Here is a 19,397-nt window from a genome sequence, read left to right on the forward strand (position 1 = left end):
TGAAGGTGCAGAGAAATCAAATCTTATCCAATGTTAGTCTGCAAAGCATGATGACGCACCGGGTACCGGCGTGTTTGTGTGGGTTGCCAATAACCCATAGTAATCTGTGATGACGTTTTTGACATGTTGCCGAGGGGAGGTAAGAGCGAGAGGATATCTGCCTGCACTAAACCAGTCGTGCTGGTCGTTGCTGAATGGCCTCGGGCGAGGGACTGGCTGGCCTTTATTCGGTGATTTCGGGATGAAGGCACCACCGTAACCAAGTGGCGGATGCGGTTGGCCCGCGCAAACACTGATGCTATGTCGCGAGATGGTGCATGTCAATTGCTATGGACACTTTTGGACCGTACGACTGCATTGAACGACTCGAATCCTTCAGTGGTGAACAAAATTGCTGGGCCGAAGCGTCGAATATGTGTTGGCAGATGTTGAAGGATGTGGAACTTAGGTTTGTTGAACCACCGGGGTGTCCAACGCGCCGTACACAGCAGGAAGTGATTGATAGCGTTCTCCAGGCTCGTCTATGTCGATGTGAGGATTAGTCTCATAATGACACTGGAGCACACTCCAAAACTGCAGTACGACTTACAATATGCGACTCCAGATCTTCTATGACAGGCTGCCAGATTAGCGGTACGAGTCCACAAAGTGCCAGCCATGCCTCGTAGCACTCATGCGGAACCAGATCGTACAGAACAAACGGTGCGACCTGACTGATTGCGCGGAAATCACGGCCAGTCAGAGAGCCTGCATACATCACAAGTGTCTCGCCAGATAATGGAGTGATCCCAAGCCCAGAGACATCCGCAGACGAGAGGCAGACCTTCAAAAGCTCCTTCTTAGTCTTTGACAGTCGGGAGATGACATCACGCCAAAAGTATTTGATGAACCCAAGGAGTACGACGTGCAATATCTCGACTGGTGTGTCTTGATTTGGATCAAGATCTACATATGCTCATCAGAATAAGCATCAATGACCACACAAGAATGTGAACTGAGAGCCGCACCTTCAATTCGCCAGACTGGACTCATTGTATTGCCCGGAAGCTCTTGCGCGATCATCGCATCCACGGCACGTTGCTTTTCCTCAGTCGGGCCACGAAGCTTACTTGCAAAGGTCTTGATTTGTTCAATGAAAGTGTCCTGAAATGTATCCTTCAACCCGGTACTTGTCTTCATCTGTTTGGCCCTAGAGTAGCCGCTGACTACACTCGCCTCTCGGAAGATATGCTCGAGGTGATGCATGGTTTCGTCCTTGCGACACAACGAGTGTTCCTGGTTCCATAAGATCAGACTCGGATGATAGTCGAGAAGGCAGGTCTCACACTCATGTCCAAGAACCGTTTTGCATGATCGACCAGTTGTTGCATGGTCTCCTTACGCCCTTTTCGGGGGTGTGTTGAATCTGTATCGGCCTGGGAACTGTTATCGGACTGCGTCGAGAAGGAATGAATGGAACTGAGGTCCGAGTCCGAAGCATCACCCGTATCCTTCTGTCGGTCTGCCGCATCACGGCCCTTGACCCAGCAATTCCAACAGAAGAACTTCCCGGCCAAGCCAACATGGCATGCGAGCTCGCTCTGCATCGGGTTGTCACCCAGGATTGCTAAGACTGCAGGTACGACGAGGACCATCTCCTGCAATTCGATGTCCCAAGCCCAGATACCCTCTGCCTGCCCATGTCTATGAGAAACGTCAGCATGGCTTCGAGAACAAACGGAAAAGACTCACTCGAGCTGTGACACAATCCCATCAAGCATCTCCAAGGGTGGGGCAAGGTTCAATGTCACCAAAAAATGGACATTTCCTTCCTGCTGTCCGATCTCCTGAGGCAGACCTGCCGGCGTGAAGAGCCACGAATTATGCTTGTTCCACTTCTTCGACATGTTGCCCGAGGTGTCATCACAGTACATCAGGAAATCATGCAATCTGTCTGACGGCACCGTCAGGGGCTTCAGAAGTGTTCAGATTGCTTCAGATTGCTTCAGATTGGCTCATACAGTCAGCCCTCATGACCTCGAGTTTTTTTGAAATTTCTTCGTCAGACAGAATCATCAGACATCCTCAGAGCAGTCAGATACTCTGTCAGACTCTCAGAGACACCAGAATTCATATGTTTACCACCAAAGGTTATTACTGTACTCTGTATGACGGAATGATCTGATGTCACAATCAATCATTATTCGTGCTAGCGCAGTATATACACTACAGTACAATTGCACTACTGTCCGATGGGCCCGTGCGCGTCATGACAGCAGCCCTCCGCGAGCTCACCCTTACACCGGCACTCGTCCACCTTCTTGGGTTTGTTGTGCGTGTCCTGAGTCATTGTGCTTGCATGCAGCGGGCTTCCATTTGTCGTCCTGATGTGCAGTGGTTTGGCCCGAGATGTCCTGCAGAGGTCGACACGGAGTAGTCTCAGTCACAATGCGCAGCGAGAAGGCATCAGATCGTCTTGGATTCGGACTTGTGCAGTGAGATCGTTGCCACGTGAGCTCGGCCATGCGCATTGGTGATTACTGGTGAGCCTGAGGCGCGAGAGCAGCAGCAGAGAATAGCCATCCTCGAGGACGGTGTAGCGTGGATTCCGCTGCGTGTAGCACAGCATGTGGCTTCGGACTTGTACAGGCTCACCGTGACGCGGGACATCCGCGGCTCTCGTCCAGGAGATATGACGCGCGAGAGTGTCGGGTGCGGAACACGTCGTGTCCATTGAGGGACGACAAGTGAGAGGGACGACGGTGGGCGAGCTAGGGAGCGGGTGAGAGCGGGTAATCGAGTCCGCGACTGAGAAAGCTGGCAGACAATCCAGTAAGGGGATACCGCGGCCTGCCCATCCTCGAGGGGCCTATGCACGTCGGGCTGGGGCATGTCGGGCTGTTGCTCGGCGGGCCCTTGTACGCCGCGCCGGGTGCCTGGCAGGCGATCCTACTCATTGTACCGCGCTTGGGCACGTCGTATTGGTGTGCTGCGGACTGGTTCTTGTCATACCCGTGCGCATCAGCGCGTGACACGTTGTAGCGAGAGGGGTCCGGGACGACAGGGCAGAGAATGCATATGGATCAAGCAGGACGGTCGCACGGCGTGGGAGAGGCGAGACGACTCGGACGTATGGGCTTGGTCTGGGCGCTGGGGCTGTCAGCGCTGAGGTAGTAGATGGCGAAATTGTGCGCAGTGAAGTCGGGGTGGACGTCGCGGAATCCGCAGGCCTGCGTCGTGCACCCGGCTGCCCGGCCACGTCAGTCAGATGGACGAGGAGGAGTGCGGGGCACTCACGCGCGTCGGCCTTGTGCTCGTTGGGCAAACGTGCGCCGAGGCTGTCTCCGTCGTGATCCACTCGTCCTGAGTGGGCATTCCCAGGGCTAAGGTGAAAAAGGGCGTACTCACCTTACTTGCTCGCCCTGCTGGCCACAACCCCTTTCCTCCCTGCTTGTTGCATAGTCCTTCGCGAGACTCAGCGACGCTCTTGGCGCGACACTGGCTCAGTGCAGTCTCGTACAGCGTGATCCTAGGCTGTGCAGTGACCCGAAGCACACGCCATCCCTTGTGGACAGACCCGCCTGTGTATACTGGAGCGGCGGTGGGCAAGCGAGGACGTTGAAGGTTGTTGAACTTGAAGGAGGAAGGGACTCGAGACGAAGTCCGGGGAGCGCGCGTGACGTGTCGTGGCTAAGGTGCTTAGCACTTCTCGCAATTTGACTCCTCCACGTCACCGTCGACTCAACTTCAACACCGCGCGGTCATGTCAAAACACACGCAAAATGCGACGGAGAGGCGAGGGCGACACGGATCTGGGGAGGCGGGCCGCGGAAGGGATGGTAGAACGGATAGTACAGGTGAGTGCGTTGCTCGCCCACTTGCGTATGCGTGCATTCTCACCTGCTTGCTCGTTCAAGTTTGCCCGCCTGCTCGTCAGCCCGTCCACTTACTAGTCGACCTGTCTGTCTACTCGCCCGTACGCTCGCCCACCCGCTTTTCCGTATGCTCGTCTGCCTACTAACCTCGCTAGTCTGTTCACCTGCCCTGCCCTTTCGCTAGCCTGTTCGCCCGACCTCGCCTTCTTGCTGATACGCCCTCTCGTACGTTCTTGCTTGCTCCACTTACCCTCTCCGCTCTCGTCCGCCCAGTCGTGCCTTCTCACTAGCTCTCTCGCCCACCCGCTCTCGCCTACCAGCTCTTGTCCGTCGTCGTCCTCGATGTCCCACCCAAACGCACACTTACCATCCTACTAGCTCGTTTGTCTGCTTAGTTAACCCGCCCGCTTCCTCGCCCGTTCGCCCGTCCGCCCGCTCGACTGACAAACTCATGCATGCACGAGCATGACTCGGACAGTGGCACACACGTCGTACTCCCCATCGATCCAGATACTTTTAACCACATTGAGGGTAGAGAATGGCTGTGGTACGTCGCTTGCTCGACCTGCAAACTTACCACTTACCTGCGAACAGGCTTTGACAGCCCTAGACACACTCTCGGTCCATGCATGCTGCCGACGAGTGCAGTGTTCTGTCCAGGGTCACCAAACACATGCCGCAGTCTCTGACCGGCTACTTACCGAGGAGACTGACCGATGTCCAGTCTGGTCAGCGAGCTCGAGAGGGCGCGCATAGTCATTCCCGACCGCTGTTGACACCGCCACCGTCGGCCCGTGCAAGTGGGATAGCAGACAAGGCAAACAGGATGACAGAGGAAGTGACAGACGGTGCCAGAGAGTGAGTAGATAAGGTGGGCAAGATGGCAGACGGGGCAGACGAGACGGCAGACGGGTAGAGAGAGGGTACACGGGGCGGGTGAGTTGGTAGATGACACGGGCGAGTCGGTAGGTGATACGGGCGAGTCGGTAGATCACACGGGCGAGGCGGAAGACAACGTGGGCGAGACAGCAGATAGTGCAAGATAGAATAGATGATGCCGTCGATGCGACTCATGAGCCTGTGTCGATGGCGACCATCCGCTTTAGTGTAGTTAATCCACTGTGTTCTCCACGTACAATGAAACAGTCAGAGCTCTCGAGTCATCGATGTATAATATTGTGGCTACTGCAACTTTCAGAATGGAATAGAAGGTGTCTTTATCTGACAAGTCTGACAAGTCTGAGATATTCTGATGACACTGAGCTATCTGATGCTCTGAGTGGCTCTGAGGGGTCTCTGTCAGCCTATCAGATGCTCAGAAATTGCACAGTTTGCTGATGTAGAGCCACATCATGAACGAGACGACACGATGCTTCTTCGCCCGCCCTCGCCATGGATTGCCCAGCATAGGGTCCGTGTGCTTCCATGGGTGCACTCCGCAGTCTTCTCTGTGTAGTGTTCGCACTGTCCCTGGACTCTTGTCAGTCAGGCACACCTAGGATGACCTCGTGGTCACTTGTGAGAGATGCTCACCAATTAGAATCTGCAGGTCGGGAAGGCGACTAGCCGCAAATGTGGCTATCATCGTCGGGAACGCAAGAGAAAGTTCCGCCGCAGTGAACCAGATGGTTTTGTATTCATGAACGATGTAGCTGCGCTGACCAGACTCCGTTACGACGGGACACAACATCCACACCTCTCCATGGAAAACTTGGGTTCCGCTGATCCCACCCTTCGTAAACCACCTAATCGGCATGATTACACGGCCATCTGCCAGTTTGGCGGGCTCGTATGTATAAAAATCTTGTGCACCGATCCGGATCATGGGGCTGGCAATTCGAGGACTCAACTCGCGCAACCATTGGCGGCCATGCCAAGCCTGTGAGGCATGCGTCCCCGCATCTTCGGGATAGAACCGCAGATGCTTACGAATCAGCGGATTGGCCAGTTCCTAAAGATTTGTTAGGTCACAGTTGACACAGACGATCGCTGCGACCAATGACCCACCTGACTTATGATCGCGGCCAGATCATTTGCATAGTAGATGTGCCCGAGAGGGCCCTTGTAGCAAATCGACTCTACCCCACAGTGTTCCTGTAACAGTTCGTCGACTTTCTTTAGTGTCGACAGAGAGGGCTTGTTGTCGATTCCGAGCAAACTGAGACACCAGAGGATGGTCTCCATTTGATTGTCCGAGAATAACGATCGAGGAAGGTGACACATGATGTCGAAAATGCAGGTCTGGTCATATTACCCTCTGTGAGTCCATTTCCCTCGCATCTCATATGCTACTATCCAGACGCACCTCACGATCTGGCCAGGGATACCAATCCGGGTTTCCTCCGATAGTGACTCCTCGCGGCCGAGATGTTCCGGAAGCGAGTTCATCTATACACGGTGATGATCAGCTATACATTGAACATCTTGCGCGGTCGTCAATGCTGGACGACGCGGATGGTGACACGCACCGATATCCATCGGATCTTCTAAGTTGTCAACTACTCTCACGTCCGTGTCCGTGTCTCGCTCGGTTTCAAGGATTTCTTGCTGTGTCTGTGGTTCCTCTGCGAGCCAGTCGGCTAATGTCGCAGTCAGACCGCCAATTGCTGTCTGGGCCGAAGACGGAGTAAGTTCGCCTCCTATCTCAGCTGCAACGGCGTCCCAATCGAGGGTTGTGGTGGGTTTGGCCTGAAGAACACTTGGCCCGTGACTGTCAACATCCATGGCATTATCGACGGCAGTGTTGAGGCCCTGCAGGAGTTCAAACAATTGTCCTCTGACAACGCGTCGAGGATTTGTAGTGCTGATCGGGGCTGCTGATGCTGTGCCACTGGCACTGGTGAGCTGACAATAATCCACGTTCTGTATATGCTTCGCTGTCTTTTTGTGGTGTTGCACACCAGACAGGTCACGTTCACGACCATTGCGGCATGCTTGACATGTCCACCGCCTCGGTCTGGATGGTACAGGGGCCCACCCTGTCGAAATCTGCTTAGTGAGCACTCAGGTCAAAGGAACTCACGATGTACAATGTGAGTCCACTCCATCATCTTGCATACACTCTTGTACCACCGAGTGAGATGGACCAGCAGACATCGATGATCGTACCGAGGGCAGGAGACGGACGAGGGACAGCACCTGAGGGTGCCGTGCGTAGTGCATTGCATGGGTATGAGTAACCCATGTGGGTCATGGGTATGGGTATGCATGGGTATGGGTATGGGTAGCCAAAATCTGACCCATGTACCCATGAAACCCATGGACTTCTGCAGTGCTTATCCACTGGCAGTAATCAATGTTAATTCCTAGCCAGGTATTCAGTGTTGTGTCACTCTCATAGTATGCTAGCATTTAGGGTGTCACCATTCTGAAGCTTGCTTGAGAGTATTTTGCAATAGTGGCAGTATGGTAAAGTCACCAGTCATTTCCCTCAAGACTCATTGACCATGCATGACATGGCTTTTGCCAATATTGATATGCTATAATCAAATACACAGATTGCTGAGGCCATCAAATAAGCAAATGAAATATCTAATGTGCATTGCAGTGTATGTGCTGTTGTGGCTCAAATGAAGAATTAGGAGAAAGCTCAACTAACCTTTTCAATGCACAATGATTACTGCAGTGCCATGTGTTTGTCAGTAGGTGTAGCTGGAATGCTCTACCGAACAATGTGACCATACTATATCCTACTTACTTTAAAGCTGTCCTTGTTAGACAGCTGGTAATACTGTGTAATGCTTAGTTGGTCACCTGTGACAAGGGATTCTGATGGAAAAGAAATCAGCATGATTGCTATGTCACAAACACTTTGAGATGGGCCTATATGCTTGTCGCACCAGCAGTACATACCTATGAGGTAGTGTTCATGCCTTGTTGGTCAATTCAATAAATTCAAGGTGCTCATGGAATGGTATTGACAGCGGCCACATGACCACTCAGATGACAAACCTTCTCAACATAGGGCCTATATGCACCACTTAACAATTGGCAAGCTAAGCTCAATGAAACTGCCTTTTGGCATAGTCATTGACAGGCCTTGCCCCTTATTGATGCTATATTGGTAAAACAGTAATGAAATGTGGGGATCCTGTGATGATATTGCTTAATAATCCTGATATGACTCTCTTCTCACAGGCTGTTATATGTGAAAGACACTGCTGGTATTGATGGAGCACTGCTACATCTTTCCTGTGATTCAGTTGTGTAGTTGTTGAGTCTGAGGTATATTTATCTGCTGACTGTTGACCTGTGATACTGCTATATGTAAACAGCACATGTTATAAGGCTCTGCCCATTGCCTCACTGTTCATATTTGGTAATATATGTAAGATCTATGGATGTATACAACCTTGCTAGTTTCATTCCTCAGTTCTTGTGGGTCTGTGTAGCTATTTATACTGTTATGACACACTTGTGTAACCACCAGAGTTATGAGTTGTAATATATACCTTGCTTCCATGATCTTTGTGCCTTGTTTACATTGTTTTCCCTTTTTGTCAGTTGTTCATCTTTGCCTATCCTGTATTACCTGCCCTTCAGTTCTTACTTCAGGCAACACACTTGCCCATTCTATTGCAGTTTAACAAGTGAGCATGACATGCAACAACACTACAAGTCTACAACTTGGAAAAAGGTACACCCCTGTGTATTGCTATGTTTGACTTTGATACACCAAACCTTGCTTTGACCCCTCCCATACCCACTCATCTTTCTATTGTTCTTGCATGTATGTGGGACAAAAACTGGAAACTCCCACTGTTGTGATTGACCAGTGACCACACAGTCAGTGAACTGGTCTGAGGGGTGCTCATCCTTGGTCTTGCACATAGCATCAATTTATGATGAGAATTCACCAACTGTACAGTGCCTGATTAATATTCTGGCCTCTGCACAATAAGTGTCATCATATCTTGCAAGCCATTGAGCATGAACTGCACATAGGACTACCCATAACATTACCCATACCCATGGGTACTCATAATACCCATGCAAAACCCATACCCATGGCATGGGTATGCAACCCATGTGGGTATGGGTATGGGTATGCTCTGAGACACCCATGGGTACACCCACGCTATGCACTAGCCGTGCGCATTCAGAGGATGCCCCTGATCCAGTCGGGGACTCAGGCCAATGCTGACTCGGCCCAATGCCGATCCAGGGGTATTGGCATCGGGCCGACTACTATCTCAGGTCGGCGGCGGGTGGATGGCACATTGGGCGGGTGCGGAAGTTGCATTGGGTTGGCGCCGGTACGACTATTCAGGCTCACGCCAATACACGTGACTTAGGTTCATCTCAAATTAGTTTCTGGCTGTGTAGCCTGGGATCCTGTCTGGAGCTGCCAGTCCCTGAGAATTCCAGGTGATAATGGTGCTTACAAGATGGACCAAGACTCATTGAAAGAGTAGCTTATATCAGGCTATGCATGGGAAACTCTGCATTATGATATGTTTTCTGCCATATGGCCTCAACAGTCAACCCAATACAAATCCATAGTACTATCTAATCTTTCTCTGATTTTCCTGCTATTTATCCAGTTCTGCAGAGGCCATGCATGGCCAACTTCCCAAATGGGCAGGGGACTAACCATATATGGCAGTTTTGTATGTTTGATATCCTCCACCTCACATAGCCCATACATGTGGAACTGTCTTGTACAAGCATCATACACACACCAACATTTGCTTATATCCCCAGTATCACTTGCCAAGGTCAGTACTCTGTGAAAAACAACAAGAACACCTAATCTGGGCACCCTTGTCAGTACTCAAGGGGCATTCCATGGAGAAGCAATATTTTGGGATCTTTCCGCATTTAATGGGGTTCTAGTAAGAGCTCAGTTAGTGTGGCTTGAAGCCATCAAAAAACTCGGCATGAAGAGCTGAGATTGAAAGATTACTTTAAAAGGGAATCTTTGTCACCATTTCAGCCAATGGGAGTGCTCCAAAATCCCCTTTGAGTGACTGGAGTCGTCGACAGGCCGGAATTCCGGTCTGTCGACGACTCCGCTTCGGCAACGGGCGCTTAAGTGAGCGCTTAGTAAGCGATGTAAGTGCACACTGTTACTGCAGCACAATTCACTTGTTTTGGGGTCAAGAAAATGCGGATTAATCAGATGATATTCCAGGATATATGTGGAGCATCCCTGAGCATATTCACAAGAGGAAAAGATTCCCTATAGGGTCATTCAGTGCTGAGACATCAAAACATGCATGTTATTACCATTTTTCCCCACCAATAGCTGTGCTGTGCAACTTCCAGACACATCCATGCATTGTAAACTATGCACATATCCTTACAGGTCATAGGCAGGCAATGTGTTTCAGAGACAACAAGCCATTCATATCTGCACAGTCACTTGTGATTCTCTAAATGTTGTCCTTTGTTCTTCATTCCTCCAATGTATGATTAACCCTTGAAATGATGGGCTATCAAATGAGTTTATCATCTCTATAACCTCTATAAGAGTTGATTAGATTTCAGTCAGTGTATCCCAGTCAAATGCCACATTCATGCATGTGTTTCTCTGTTTCCTGAATTTCAAACAACTGGGCAAGTCATACTAGTGATATATTGTGGGGGCCTCCATACAAGATGAATTGCCTTCATATACAAGGCAATACAGATGAGTCTGATTACACATAATATTCCCTGATTTTATCTGCATTTTGTGAGCCCAGACTGAGCAGGTTAAGCAAAATTACCATTTTAGGAAGGTCAGCTACCCTATTTAGCAGGTTTGGGATGTCAGAGAATCTGTGGGCAGCATATAGGCTTCAAAAGAGAGACTATTGAGGTGAAAAGGGATGCACTCATGTGCACAGAGGCATTTGCATGTTTTTTGTTTTGTGAATTGTGCCATGACCAGTGAAGGTAATGGGCAAGTCACAGCAGCTATAGACTCTATGACATCATACCTATCACAGAGATTATTTTGGGCATTTTCCGCATTTTAGTGAGGCCACAGTACAGCAGGTACAGTGCCACTAAGGAGCCTGTGGCTGAGATTCAAACTCAGCCCAAAACCTCGGCAGCCTGCCTGATTAGGGCAGAAAAGGGCTTGTTGCACCAATCAGAGCAGCTCGGCATCTGGGCGCTTGATGGGCGCTTAGTAAGCGATGTAAGTGCGGACTGTTACTGTGCTTAAGAGAGCTTGTTTAGACTCAGAAAAAAGCGGAAAATTGAGACAATATTCAAAATGATCCAGGCAATGTGAATAAAGCTGTATATGGCATGGGTTTGACATCAGATAAGATAGCAATCTCAATAACCTGGTAAGATGGTTGCTGTGGCCCCAGTGATATATAAGCCTGCTACTTCACTCTTGGAACTGCTCATGTACTGGACAACCCTATTAGATGGTAGTGTAAGTACACATTCAGGTATGTATCCCTAGATTGTGTCTGTGAGCAAGACAAAGCCAGCAGTGGATGCATAATTACCATATGGAGTATGTGACCTTCCCAAAGAGGAATCATACACAAACAGGGGGGCATGTAGGGCTCAGAAAAATGCAGAAAATCTATGGAATATACAGACACATCAAGGACAACTGTATGATTGCCTTGAGCTGCAATGGTTACCATTACATTGTATGCAAGGGCCATAATATGGCAAAAGATGCTCAGATTACCCATTATAGTCCTTGTTACCTGTATTATTGAAGCTACTGAGTAGTCCACAGTGTCTGAACTACACATATACATTGCAGTATACATATAGACCATATTTGAGTCATAAACAAGCAGATTGAATCTGCAGAGGCACATGTGCATTTTTTTGCTTTGCATTTCCTGGGTTAGCCAGCCACTGTATACACTCAATAGAATTTCTGTATACTCTCTGAATGAAGGGCTATCAGATGAGCATACTATGTATACTATGATTTGTTACTGGCTGAGGCTATATAGGCCCTACATTGTGTGAGTGCTTGCAGCAATGGGCCACCAAGCTGCCAGTCACATGATATGTTTACCAGTTTCCTTATTGGGGGAACTGCTAAGGTGTTTCATGGGCCTCATATCCATAACTGAGCGCTTAGCCACTGCATTTGTTTGTATCTGTTGGTGCAAGTCGCGTCGTCTGGGAGCCTGAAAATTCAGGTTCAGATAAGCAACCTATACTAATGGTTACTTATCATTGCTTATCGGGGTGGCTGCATGTCACGTGCACTGTGGGAACAAACTGCCATTCCGGAGGAATCGCTAAGGCGTTTCATGGTGGTCCATCATAAGAACGATACCTTCGTACCTCAGGGATCGTAACTGTAGACTCTATGAAATAAGGGCTACAACTATTTGTGAGTGCTTACTGTTGCAAAAAGCAATTATATTGGAGCCCAGTGCTGCTGGTGAGGTCACATGCCATGTTCACCACTTTCCATATTGGGCTCCAAGCTAGATGTTACAGGAGCCCCAAGTCCATGGGGAATTGTCAGCCACAGCATTTGTTTGGGTGTGTTGGTGCAAGTCACGTCGTCTGGGAGTCTGAAATTTGAAACTCAGCTAATGATAGCATAGTAAGTGTTACTTATCCTTGGTTACCTGGCGCTCAAACAGTCACATGCACTGTGGGAAAAACTTGCCACATTGGGCTCCATGCTAAGTGTTACATTCTCTCCAGTCATAAGAATGATTCCTTTGTACCTCAGGGATCGTAATTCATGACCTGACGGATCTGTCACAGGAAGCTTTGAATATTCAATGGAGAGCAAGAACCTGTAAATAAGAAATTTATCATCAACATCACTGTTTTTTCTTGCATAGCAGCAGGCAGTCTGCATACTATATTGGGCTGAGATCTCGGCCACCTTAGCACTCGACAAGCCCTCCTTACTGTGTATGGGCCATGATGCCCTAGATCCTTGTTCAGAGGTATGCTAGAACACCTCAGGAATACGAGAAAAATGATAGAAAAAAATTAAAATCATTGAGTGGAGCTCAGTACACAAGTTTCTCATCGAGAGTAGGGTGAGCCACACAGACTAGGAAGTTGGCCACACCCTTGGGAATAGCTCACAACATTGCAGAGGCCCATATGGACTATAATCCTAAGAAATATACTCAAATATATGATCCTGATTGTTTCTAGGCCACAATGTGCCAGAATTCGAGTGAGGTACCCAGTCATGGGCGAAGGGTCCGGGATCCCAAGCCACTGCTTAACAAAAATGGGTATCATCGCACAAGATAAATTTTCCTGCACCCGGATCTCGATGTATTGGCTTGAAAGTTTGTACAGGTAGTACTATATCGCGTCACGATATCGGCCACCTTAGCATTCGACAAGCCCTCCTCACTCTGTATGGGCCATAATGACCTGGATTCTTCTGTGGAGGTATGTTAAAAGACCTCAGAAATATGAGAAAAATATGAGAAAAAATATATATGATCATTGAGTTGAGCTCAGTAGCAAAAGTTCTGGTCGAGAGTAGGGTGAGCCACACTGCTTACCAGAAATAGGTATCATCGCAAAGGGTGATTTTTCCTGCACACAGATCTCAGTGTATTGGCTTCAAATTTTATGCAGGCATTACAAGGATGCATTGAGACATGCTACAATTTATTTCATAGCTATAGAAGGGGTGGTTGTTGAATGAGGCTTGAGTGACCGACTACCTAGGCTGTCCGAGATCGTGACCCGATATAGTAAAGGGATGTATAGACCCATGATACAATTTATTTAATGGCCGCAGAGTAGGTGGTGGTTGAATGAGACTCGAGTGACCGACTACCTAGGGTGGCCGAGATCCTGACCTGATAGTATATCTTGCACCCCTTCAAATGAGTTAGCTGTAGTCCCATATCAAAGTATGGTAAGTGATTCATTCATACTTCACTGAGTTTCTGGGGTGTTTGAACTTTTTCTGAGCATATACAAGGACATTATGTGGCCTAGAATGAATATCCTGCACATGTTCATGATTTGTTCCATGCATAGCATAAGGAACTATGAATGCTGGGGAAATTTTGAGAGGGTCTGTGAAGTATCACATAATCATTATTACTACTTATGCTTATGGCAGGTGCCCTCCCATTTGGCAATCACACACTGCACAATGCTTTGTGGGCCTAGTAAATACTATAGAAATGATGACTGTAGTGACTGTAGAAATGATGGAGTAGAGTGCATGGCTGCATCAGTTCAAGCAACTGGCATATGGAGAATCATAAAACAGCATACACACATTATATGTACTGTGTCCCATTCTTGAAATGCTATTGTGAGATGTTAAGAGTTGCTGCTCATGAATCCCAGTGCTATATGGGTTATATCAGTGTTTATGTGACCCAATTTGCATCTTTCCATAGCCATAGGCATTTGCAATTTTCTCTATCATTGTGTTTATCTGCTGTCTGTCTGTATCAAGAACACTTAGAACAGTATACATTCCTATACTCACAGGTTACACCGGGGGTGTCCGGGGTCTATGCTGCACCTGCCACCCACAACACCGTACCTGCAGCAGGTAGTACCCGCACCCGACACCACAAGACCGACGGTGTTCATGGTAGACCACGGTGTACAATACCATGGGTCCATCTGCTCGGTATACTTCTGATTTTGTAGGCACTTCACTTCATTTCTAGCATATGTAGTCATCATTGTTAATACATTTGTACACAAACTCGAATCAATCTACATCCATGTCGTGGCTCTTGCTGTTGGCCTTCTCAGCAGAGAGCACAGGCTGTCTAGGGCGGTGCACGGAAACCACTTCTACAAGATCCTGTATGTACAGTATGTTGGCCTGACCCCAAGCTCCAAGGCACAAGTTCGCACGGAATGTCGCACCTGTCATATGGTTGCGTGTGAAGTGAAGTAGATGGCAACCTTGCGAGAAGACATGTTCAACGGCGGTTGAGGTAGCTGAGTGAGATAAACATCAATGACAAGGTCCACAGATAAAACACAACACAACAGACTTACCCGGTGCAGACAAGTAATTCAGTGCAAGGCGGTGAAGGACCAGATATGACCCAATTGTCCCACCACCATTTGCCAATGTTGTGGACGGTGACACACTCGCATGGAAGTGCAAGATACTCATCCAGTTCATTCCGCTCGGTTGTATCTGTCGCCAGCAAGACATCTGCAAAGCTGCCGAAGTCCAACTCAGGTTTGCTGGAAACCTGTTCAACGGGTCAGTAAACAATAGCATGCTTTGTCAGTGAGTATACATACGTCTTGACCTGCCGATGGCATCTTTGCTGATAGGCTGCTCATGAGCTTATCCGCGAGCAGCTTGTGCTCCAAGTGAGTTATCTGCTCAGCCATGTTAATCCACTCTCACTCCCACTTGTGCTGCTTGAAATACTCCAGCTTGAGCCCAGGATGCAGAACTAGAAGACAAAGACATGAGCATAAAAACAGAACAAAGAAGAGAGATATATTACCCATCGCGATGCGATAAACCAACAAACAATCAGTCCGTGAGTAATACTTGTTGAGAATCTTCTTGCCAAGGTGCGTTGCAGCCTGGATCGCCAGTCGATGTTGACATGTGGTGAGGGACGGGTTGAGTATGTCATCTATCTTGTTCATGTTCAGGATGACGTTCGCAATGGTGAATGCCGTGTCTTGCAAGTAGAACAGTGTAGCTTGTTCAAATTGCTGTTACGATCCCTGAGGTATGAAGGTATCGTTCTTATGATGGACAGGCCTGAAACACTTCCAGTGGCGCCCGATGTGGCAGTTGTTTCCCACAGGTACAGTCATTTGTCCCCAGCTTACCATGTATAGTTAACATTTGTTATGGTCAGTTAGCGGAGTTCAAAATTTTCAGACTCCCAGACGACGCAACTTGCACCAACACCACCAAACAAATGCTGTGGCCCAGTGCTTTGTCCTGGGGTGAGGGCCCAAGAAATGCTTCGAGTGGCGCCCAATATGGCAACTGGTGAGCATGTCATGTGACTGGCAGCCAGGCAGCTCACTGCTAGCGCTCACACTTATAGGCTGCCCCATAGCCCTAGTTAGTAACAATTGTGAATGGACTTGGTATACTGATCTAATAGCCCTTCATTCAGAGAGTATACACTATCATTATTGAGTAGCTAGAGTGGCTGGCTGGTCCAGAAAATGCGAAATAAAAAATCCACATGTGCCTCTGCAGATGTCAAAGTGCCTATTTGTGCCTCAGATGTGTTCCATATGTCTGTAATGACATACATATGTGATTCAGACACTGTACAACTCAGTGGGTGCTGCACTACAGCCAAAATCAGCCACAATGAGCCATTTGACCCTGTTTTCAGATGTTGTAGTCCATGTACATGGTGTAGTGATGTCTATCATAATCCCAAGCACTCACATTCTCCTATTGGGTGCTTCTGTATATTTGACAGATTTTCCGCATTTTTGTGACCTCCATGGGCACCACATCTTGTCCTACTTCCTCTTTGGGCAGGACACCTACTCTATATGGTAGTTGTGGCATGTAGCTGGCATATAGACACATAGACACAATCTGGGGATATAGAATGGCCATCTATACATATGTATTCATGCTACTATGATGTCAGGCTTTGTATGCTGCAGAGACACTGTCTGAAATGTGATCATAGGCTTATATGAGCTCCCTGAATGTGAATCTCACCGTGTTATTGAGTATACTGCCCTAGTTGATGCAACAATTGTATCATGGAAGGCTATAAGGATTTGACATCATTCATTCTGAATATCTTCTGAATATTCCGCTTTTTTCAAGTCTATACAAGCCCTCTTGAACACAGTAACAGTCTGCACTTACACTGCTTACTAAGCGCTCATCAAGCGCCCATTGCCGAAGCGGACTTGTATACAACTGCAGCCCTGCATTTGTCTGCAACTCAGCTCACCCAAAAGGGATTTTGGAGCAATGTCATTGGTTGAACCAATGGCAAACCTTGCTTTCTAAGGGAATCATTCAATCTCAGCTCCCCATGCCAAGTTTTTTGATGGCTTGCCCAATGTGGTCAGTGCACTGTCTAGACTCTTACTAGGGCACATTAGATGTGAAGAAATCTCGGAATATTGACTCTCATGCAGTGCTCCTTGCACACAGGTATGGAGGTCCAAATTAGGTATCCCAGTGCTTGTTCACAGTGTACTGACCATGGCAAGTGATGCAGTGGCATATGTACAAATTATGCAGGGGTCTATGGCTACCAGATATAAAAATCACCATATATGGGAGATCCCTTGCCTGTTTGGGAAGCTGATGATAGATCACTTGCTGGGGAGAGGGCCATAGCTGGCAGTACGATCCCTTTTGTTGGATACATGTCAGTTTGTGAACAAATCATTTTCACCACATCAGAAGTTAAGCTCAGCAAGACTGCTAGTATATTGCCTGCATAGAGTACTGACATATCTTCCGCATTTTGCACCATCCAGCTGCCATCTCATAGCATAAACATTTAGAGTAGCCTGCTAATTTATGATGTTGTTCTGATGTGAGGATCATAGTTTGCAATTATGAGCAACATGCCAATTGAGTAAGTATTTGCATTTCCATATGAGACTCTCCATTGAAAATACAGACATTATGGATCTGTTTCTTACTTGGTGAATAGCCAAGTTTCAACCAATATTATCAGAATACTAATGAACAGTATCACTGGCTTGTGTTGATATCAACAAAGAGAAAATAGCTTGGAAATGTTGCAAAGAAGTATGCCTGTAGATCAACTAGAACTCAAGGAAGGGGAATCTGGGAGGTTGACTACAGTAACAACTACTCAGCTGGGACTTGCTGTTGTGCAAGTATTAGCCCTTGATCAGAAAGAACTTCTGATACAGGCAGATGTCTTTCAATAGATTGTTGACAGTACTTCCCCAAGTACAAACCAATCAACAATAGACAGATAAGTATACCAGTAAGGGATTCTGAAAAAAGGCCCTTCCAGAATTGTCATGTTATACAAGGAATCCAACCAAAGACTGTCCAGTTTGCTCTCACCATTTGTACACTGAAGTGAACAGTTACCAGGCACTGACCAGTAGTACAAAGCCATACTAAGGTATGTTACTGGATTGGAGCTCAGCCCACAGTTCCAAGCCAATAGTAATGGGCTCATGTATGATGTGAATCACTGTACCACCATGGTGAGTGCCATCAAGACTGATAGAGTCATGGGCAGGATTGATCACTGAGGTCTGGGACGATTGAAGGTACAGAGGAGTACAGAAGCAAGTGGTAGATGAGATGAATATTTGGACTTCTCACAGGGATGCTCCTTTTGAGCATTTCCCAAGTGCACTCCCCCTTAGCTACATAAATACTTCATAGAATCGAAATAGTAGAAGACTCAGTCCACCACTTTCCCAGGCCATTCAAGATGCACAATAAGGCTCAAAAAGTAGCGAAAAAGCAAGGCAAGGGTATGTGTGTTAATGATTGCCACTGATCATCAAGCATGTGCTCTGTGAAACATGAGGGACCACATGGATGTTAACCTGAAACACTAGTGTAGCCCTATGAAAACTCAGAAATAGTGTACAGCTTGATGAGCCACTCATAGATTGCCTACCAGCTGGAATATTATCATCAATATTCTGAGCTAATAGTCACCCAGTAACAGCTTTCAGATCATCTGGTCACAAGGGGCCTAAGGAAAGTACTAGGAGCCTGGTAATAGTCCAGTCAGTACATACACAATGAAGTGCTACAAAGCATGACAATGTGAGGAACAAAAGATCACCTGAATGTGGTGAGAAGGCATTGTGAATACTACAGTGAAGTCCATGAAAAGGAAATCAAATAAACATAACAAAGTGCGGGAATGATAACAACTGCTGCTTATCCTATTCAAAGATCACATGTGTGGAATTCCTTGTGAAAATGCCTTGTCCCTAACAACAGCCTGCATACTAAGACTTGCACATGGGGTCATTGTAGCCTCTCCTGGGTATTCTAGTAATGCCTGTTATCAATGGTCATGCACTCTGGTCATAAGTCAAGGGATTTCTATATCTCCAGACACTCCCAAGGTAATTAATTACCAGTGTCATTTTCTGGCTGACTGTGTGTGCACATACAATGGTACTATATTTGGATTAGACACCATATGTTGATATTGACATTCCTCTGGCATGGCAGATACCATCCAGGATCAACTGCCAAATTGGGTGCTAGTAGGCACACTGCCACATATTCATGCTTCCCAATGCTGTTCAAACATCACACATGTTCACACCTGGGTATAAAGTGTTATTTTTCCACTTTCCATATAACATGAAAGGACCCAGCATGAGTAGCTGACATTTTATAATCACATGTAAAAGGAAATAATTGCAGAAAATGAGAGTACTCCCAAAATCATATTATTGACTAGAGATCTATAAAAGGACAGCCTTATATTGGCTCAGAAGTCCATGGTAGTATGGCCTCTTCACTGTTGCTTAGTAAGCAATGCAAGTCTGCATTATTTCCAGAGCAACCATGGCTTCTTCTGAGCCCAATCAGAAAGAAAGCTGCCTTTTCTATCTCCACATACCAAGGGCCATTGCATAAGAATAGGATGATGGTAGTGCATACAGAGGTTAGATATCTTC

The 19,397-nt window shown here is 47.5% G+C and overlaps 4 protein-coding genes across 4 annotated transcripts; 1 reads left to right on the forward strand and 3 right to left on the reverse strand.

The window, feature by feature from the left end:
- Positions 1–444: 444 nt before the first annotated feature.
- Positions 445–1,913, reverse strand: B0H18DRAFT_950971 (uncharacterized protein; the record flags this gene model as incomplete). Its single annotated transcript, XM_048041990.1, has 6 exons — positions 445–521; positions 590–609; positions 756–945; positions 1,008–1,275; positions 1,326–1,683; positions 1,732–1,913. 6 exons carry the CDS (start codon positions 1,911–1,913, stop codon positions 445–447), a joined length of 1,095 nt encoding a protein of 364 aa, XP_047899050.1.
- Positions 1,914–2,248: 335 nt separating this feature from the next.
- B0H18DRAFT_950972 (uncharacterized protein) lies at positions 2,249–4,900 on the forward strand (the record flags this gene model as incomplete). Its single annotated transcript, XM_048041991.1, has 10 exons — positions 2,249–2,311; positions 2,528–2,691; positions 2,793–2,963; positions 3,071–3,238; positions 3,442–3,580; positions 3,675–3,836; positions 4,250–4,401; positions 4,515–4,712; positions 4,735–4,790; positions 4,824–4,900. The coding sequence occupies 10 exons, from the start codon at positions 2,249–2,251 to the stop codon at positions 4,898–4,900; spliced, it is 1,350 nt and encodes a 449-aa protein (XP_047899051.1).
- Positions 4,901–5,349: 449 nt separating this feature from the next.
- Positions 5,350–6,578, reverse strand: B0H18DRAFT_1114168 (uncharacterized protein; the record flags this gene model as incomplete). The annotated part of the gene is made up of 4 exons (XM_048033080.1): positions 5,350–5,805; positions 5,862–6,095; positions 6,160–6,242; positions 6,323–6,578. The coding sequence occupies 4 exons, from the start codon at positions 6,576–6,578 to the stop codon at positions 5,350–5,352; spliced, it is 1,029 nt and encodes a 342-aa protein (XP_047899052.1).
- A 7,993-nt stretch (positions 6,579–14,571) lies between these two features.
- On the reverse strand, positions 14,572–14,730 carry B0H18DRAFT_835010 (uncharacterized protein; the record flags this gene model as incomplete). Its single annotated transcript, XM_048039437.1, has 1 exon — positions 14,572–14,730. A coding segment is annotated over one exon (159 nt), but the record flags the coding sequence as incomplete, so codon positions are not given.
- Between the last annotated feature and the right edge of the window lie 4,667 nt (positions 14,731–19,397).

This window comes from Fomitopsis serialis (genome assembly GCF_022376445.1).
Source record: "Fomitopsis serialis strain Sig1Antser10 chromosome Unknown B0H18scaffold_4, whole genome shotgun sequence".
In the NCBI taxonomy this organism is placed as follows: domain Eukaryota; kingdom Fungi; phylum Basidiomycota; class Agaricomycetes; order Polyporales; family Fomitopsidaceae; genus Fomitopsis; species Fomitopsis serialis.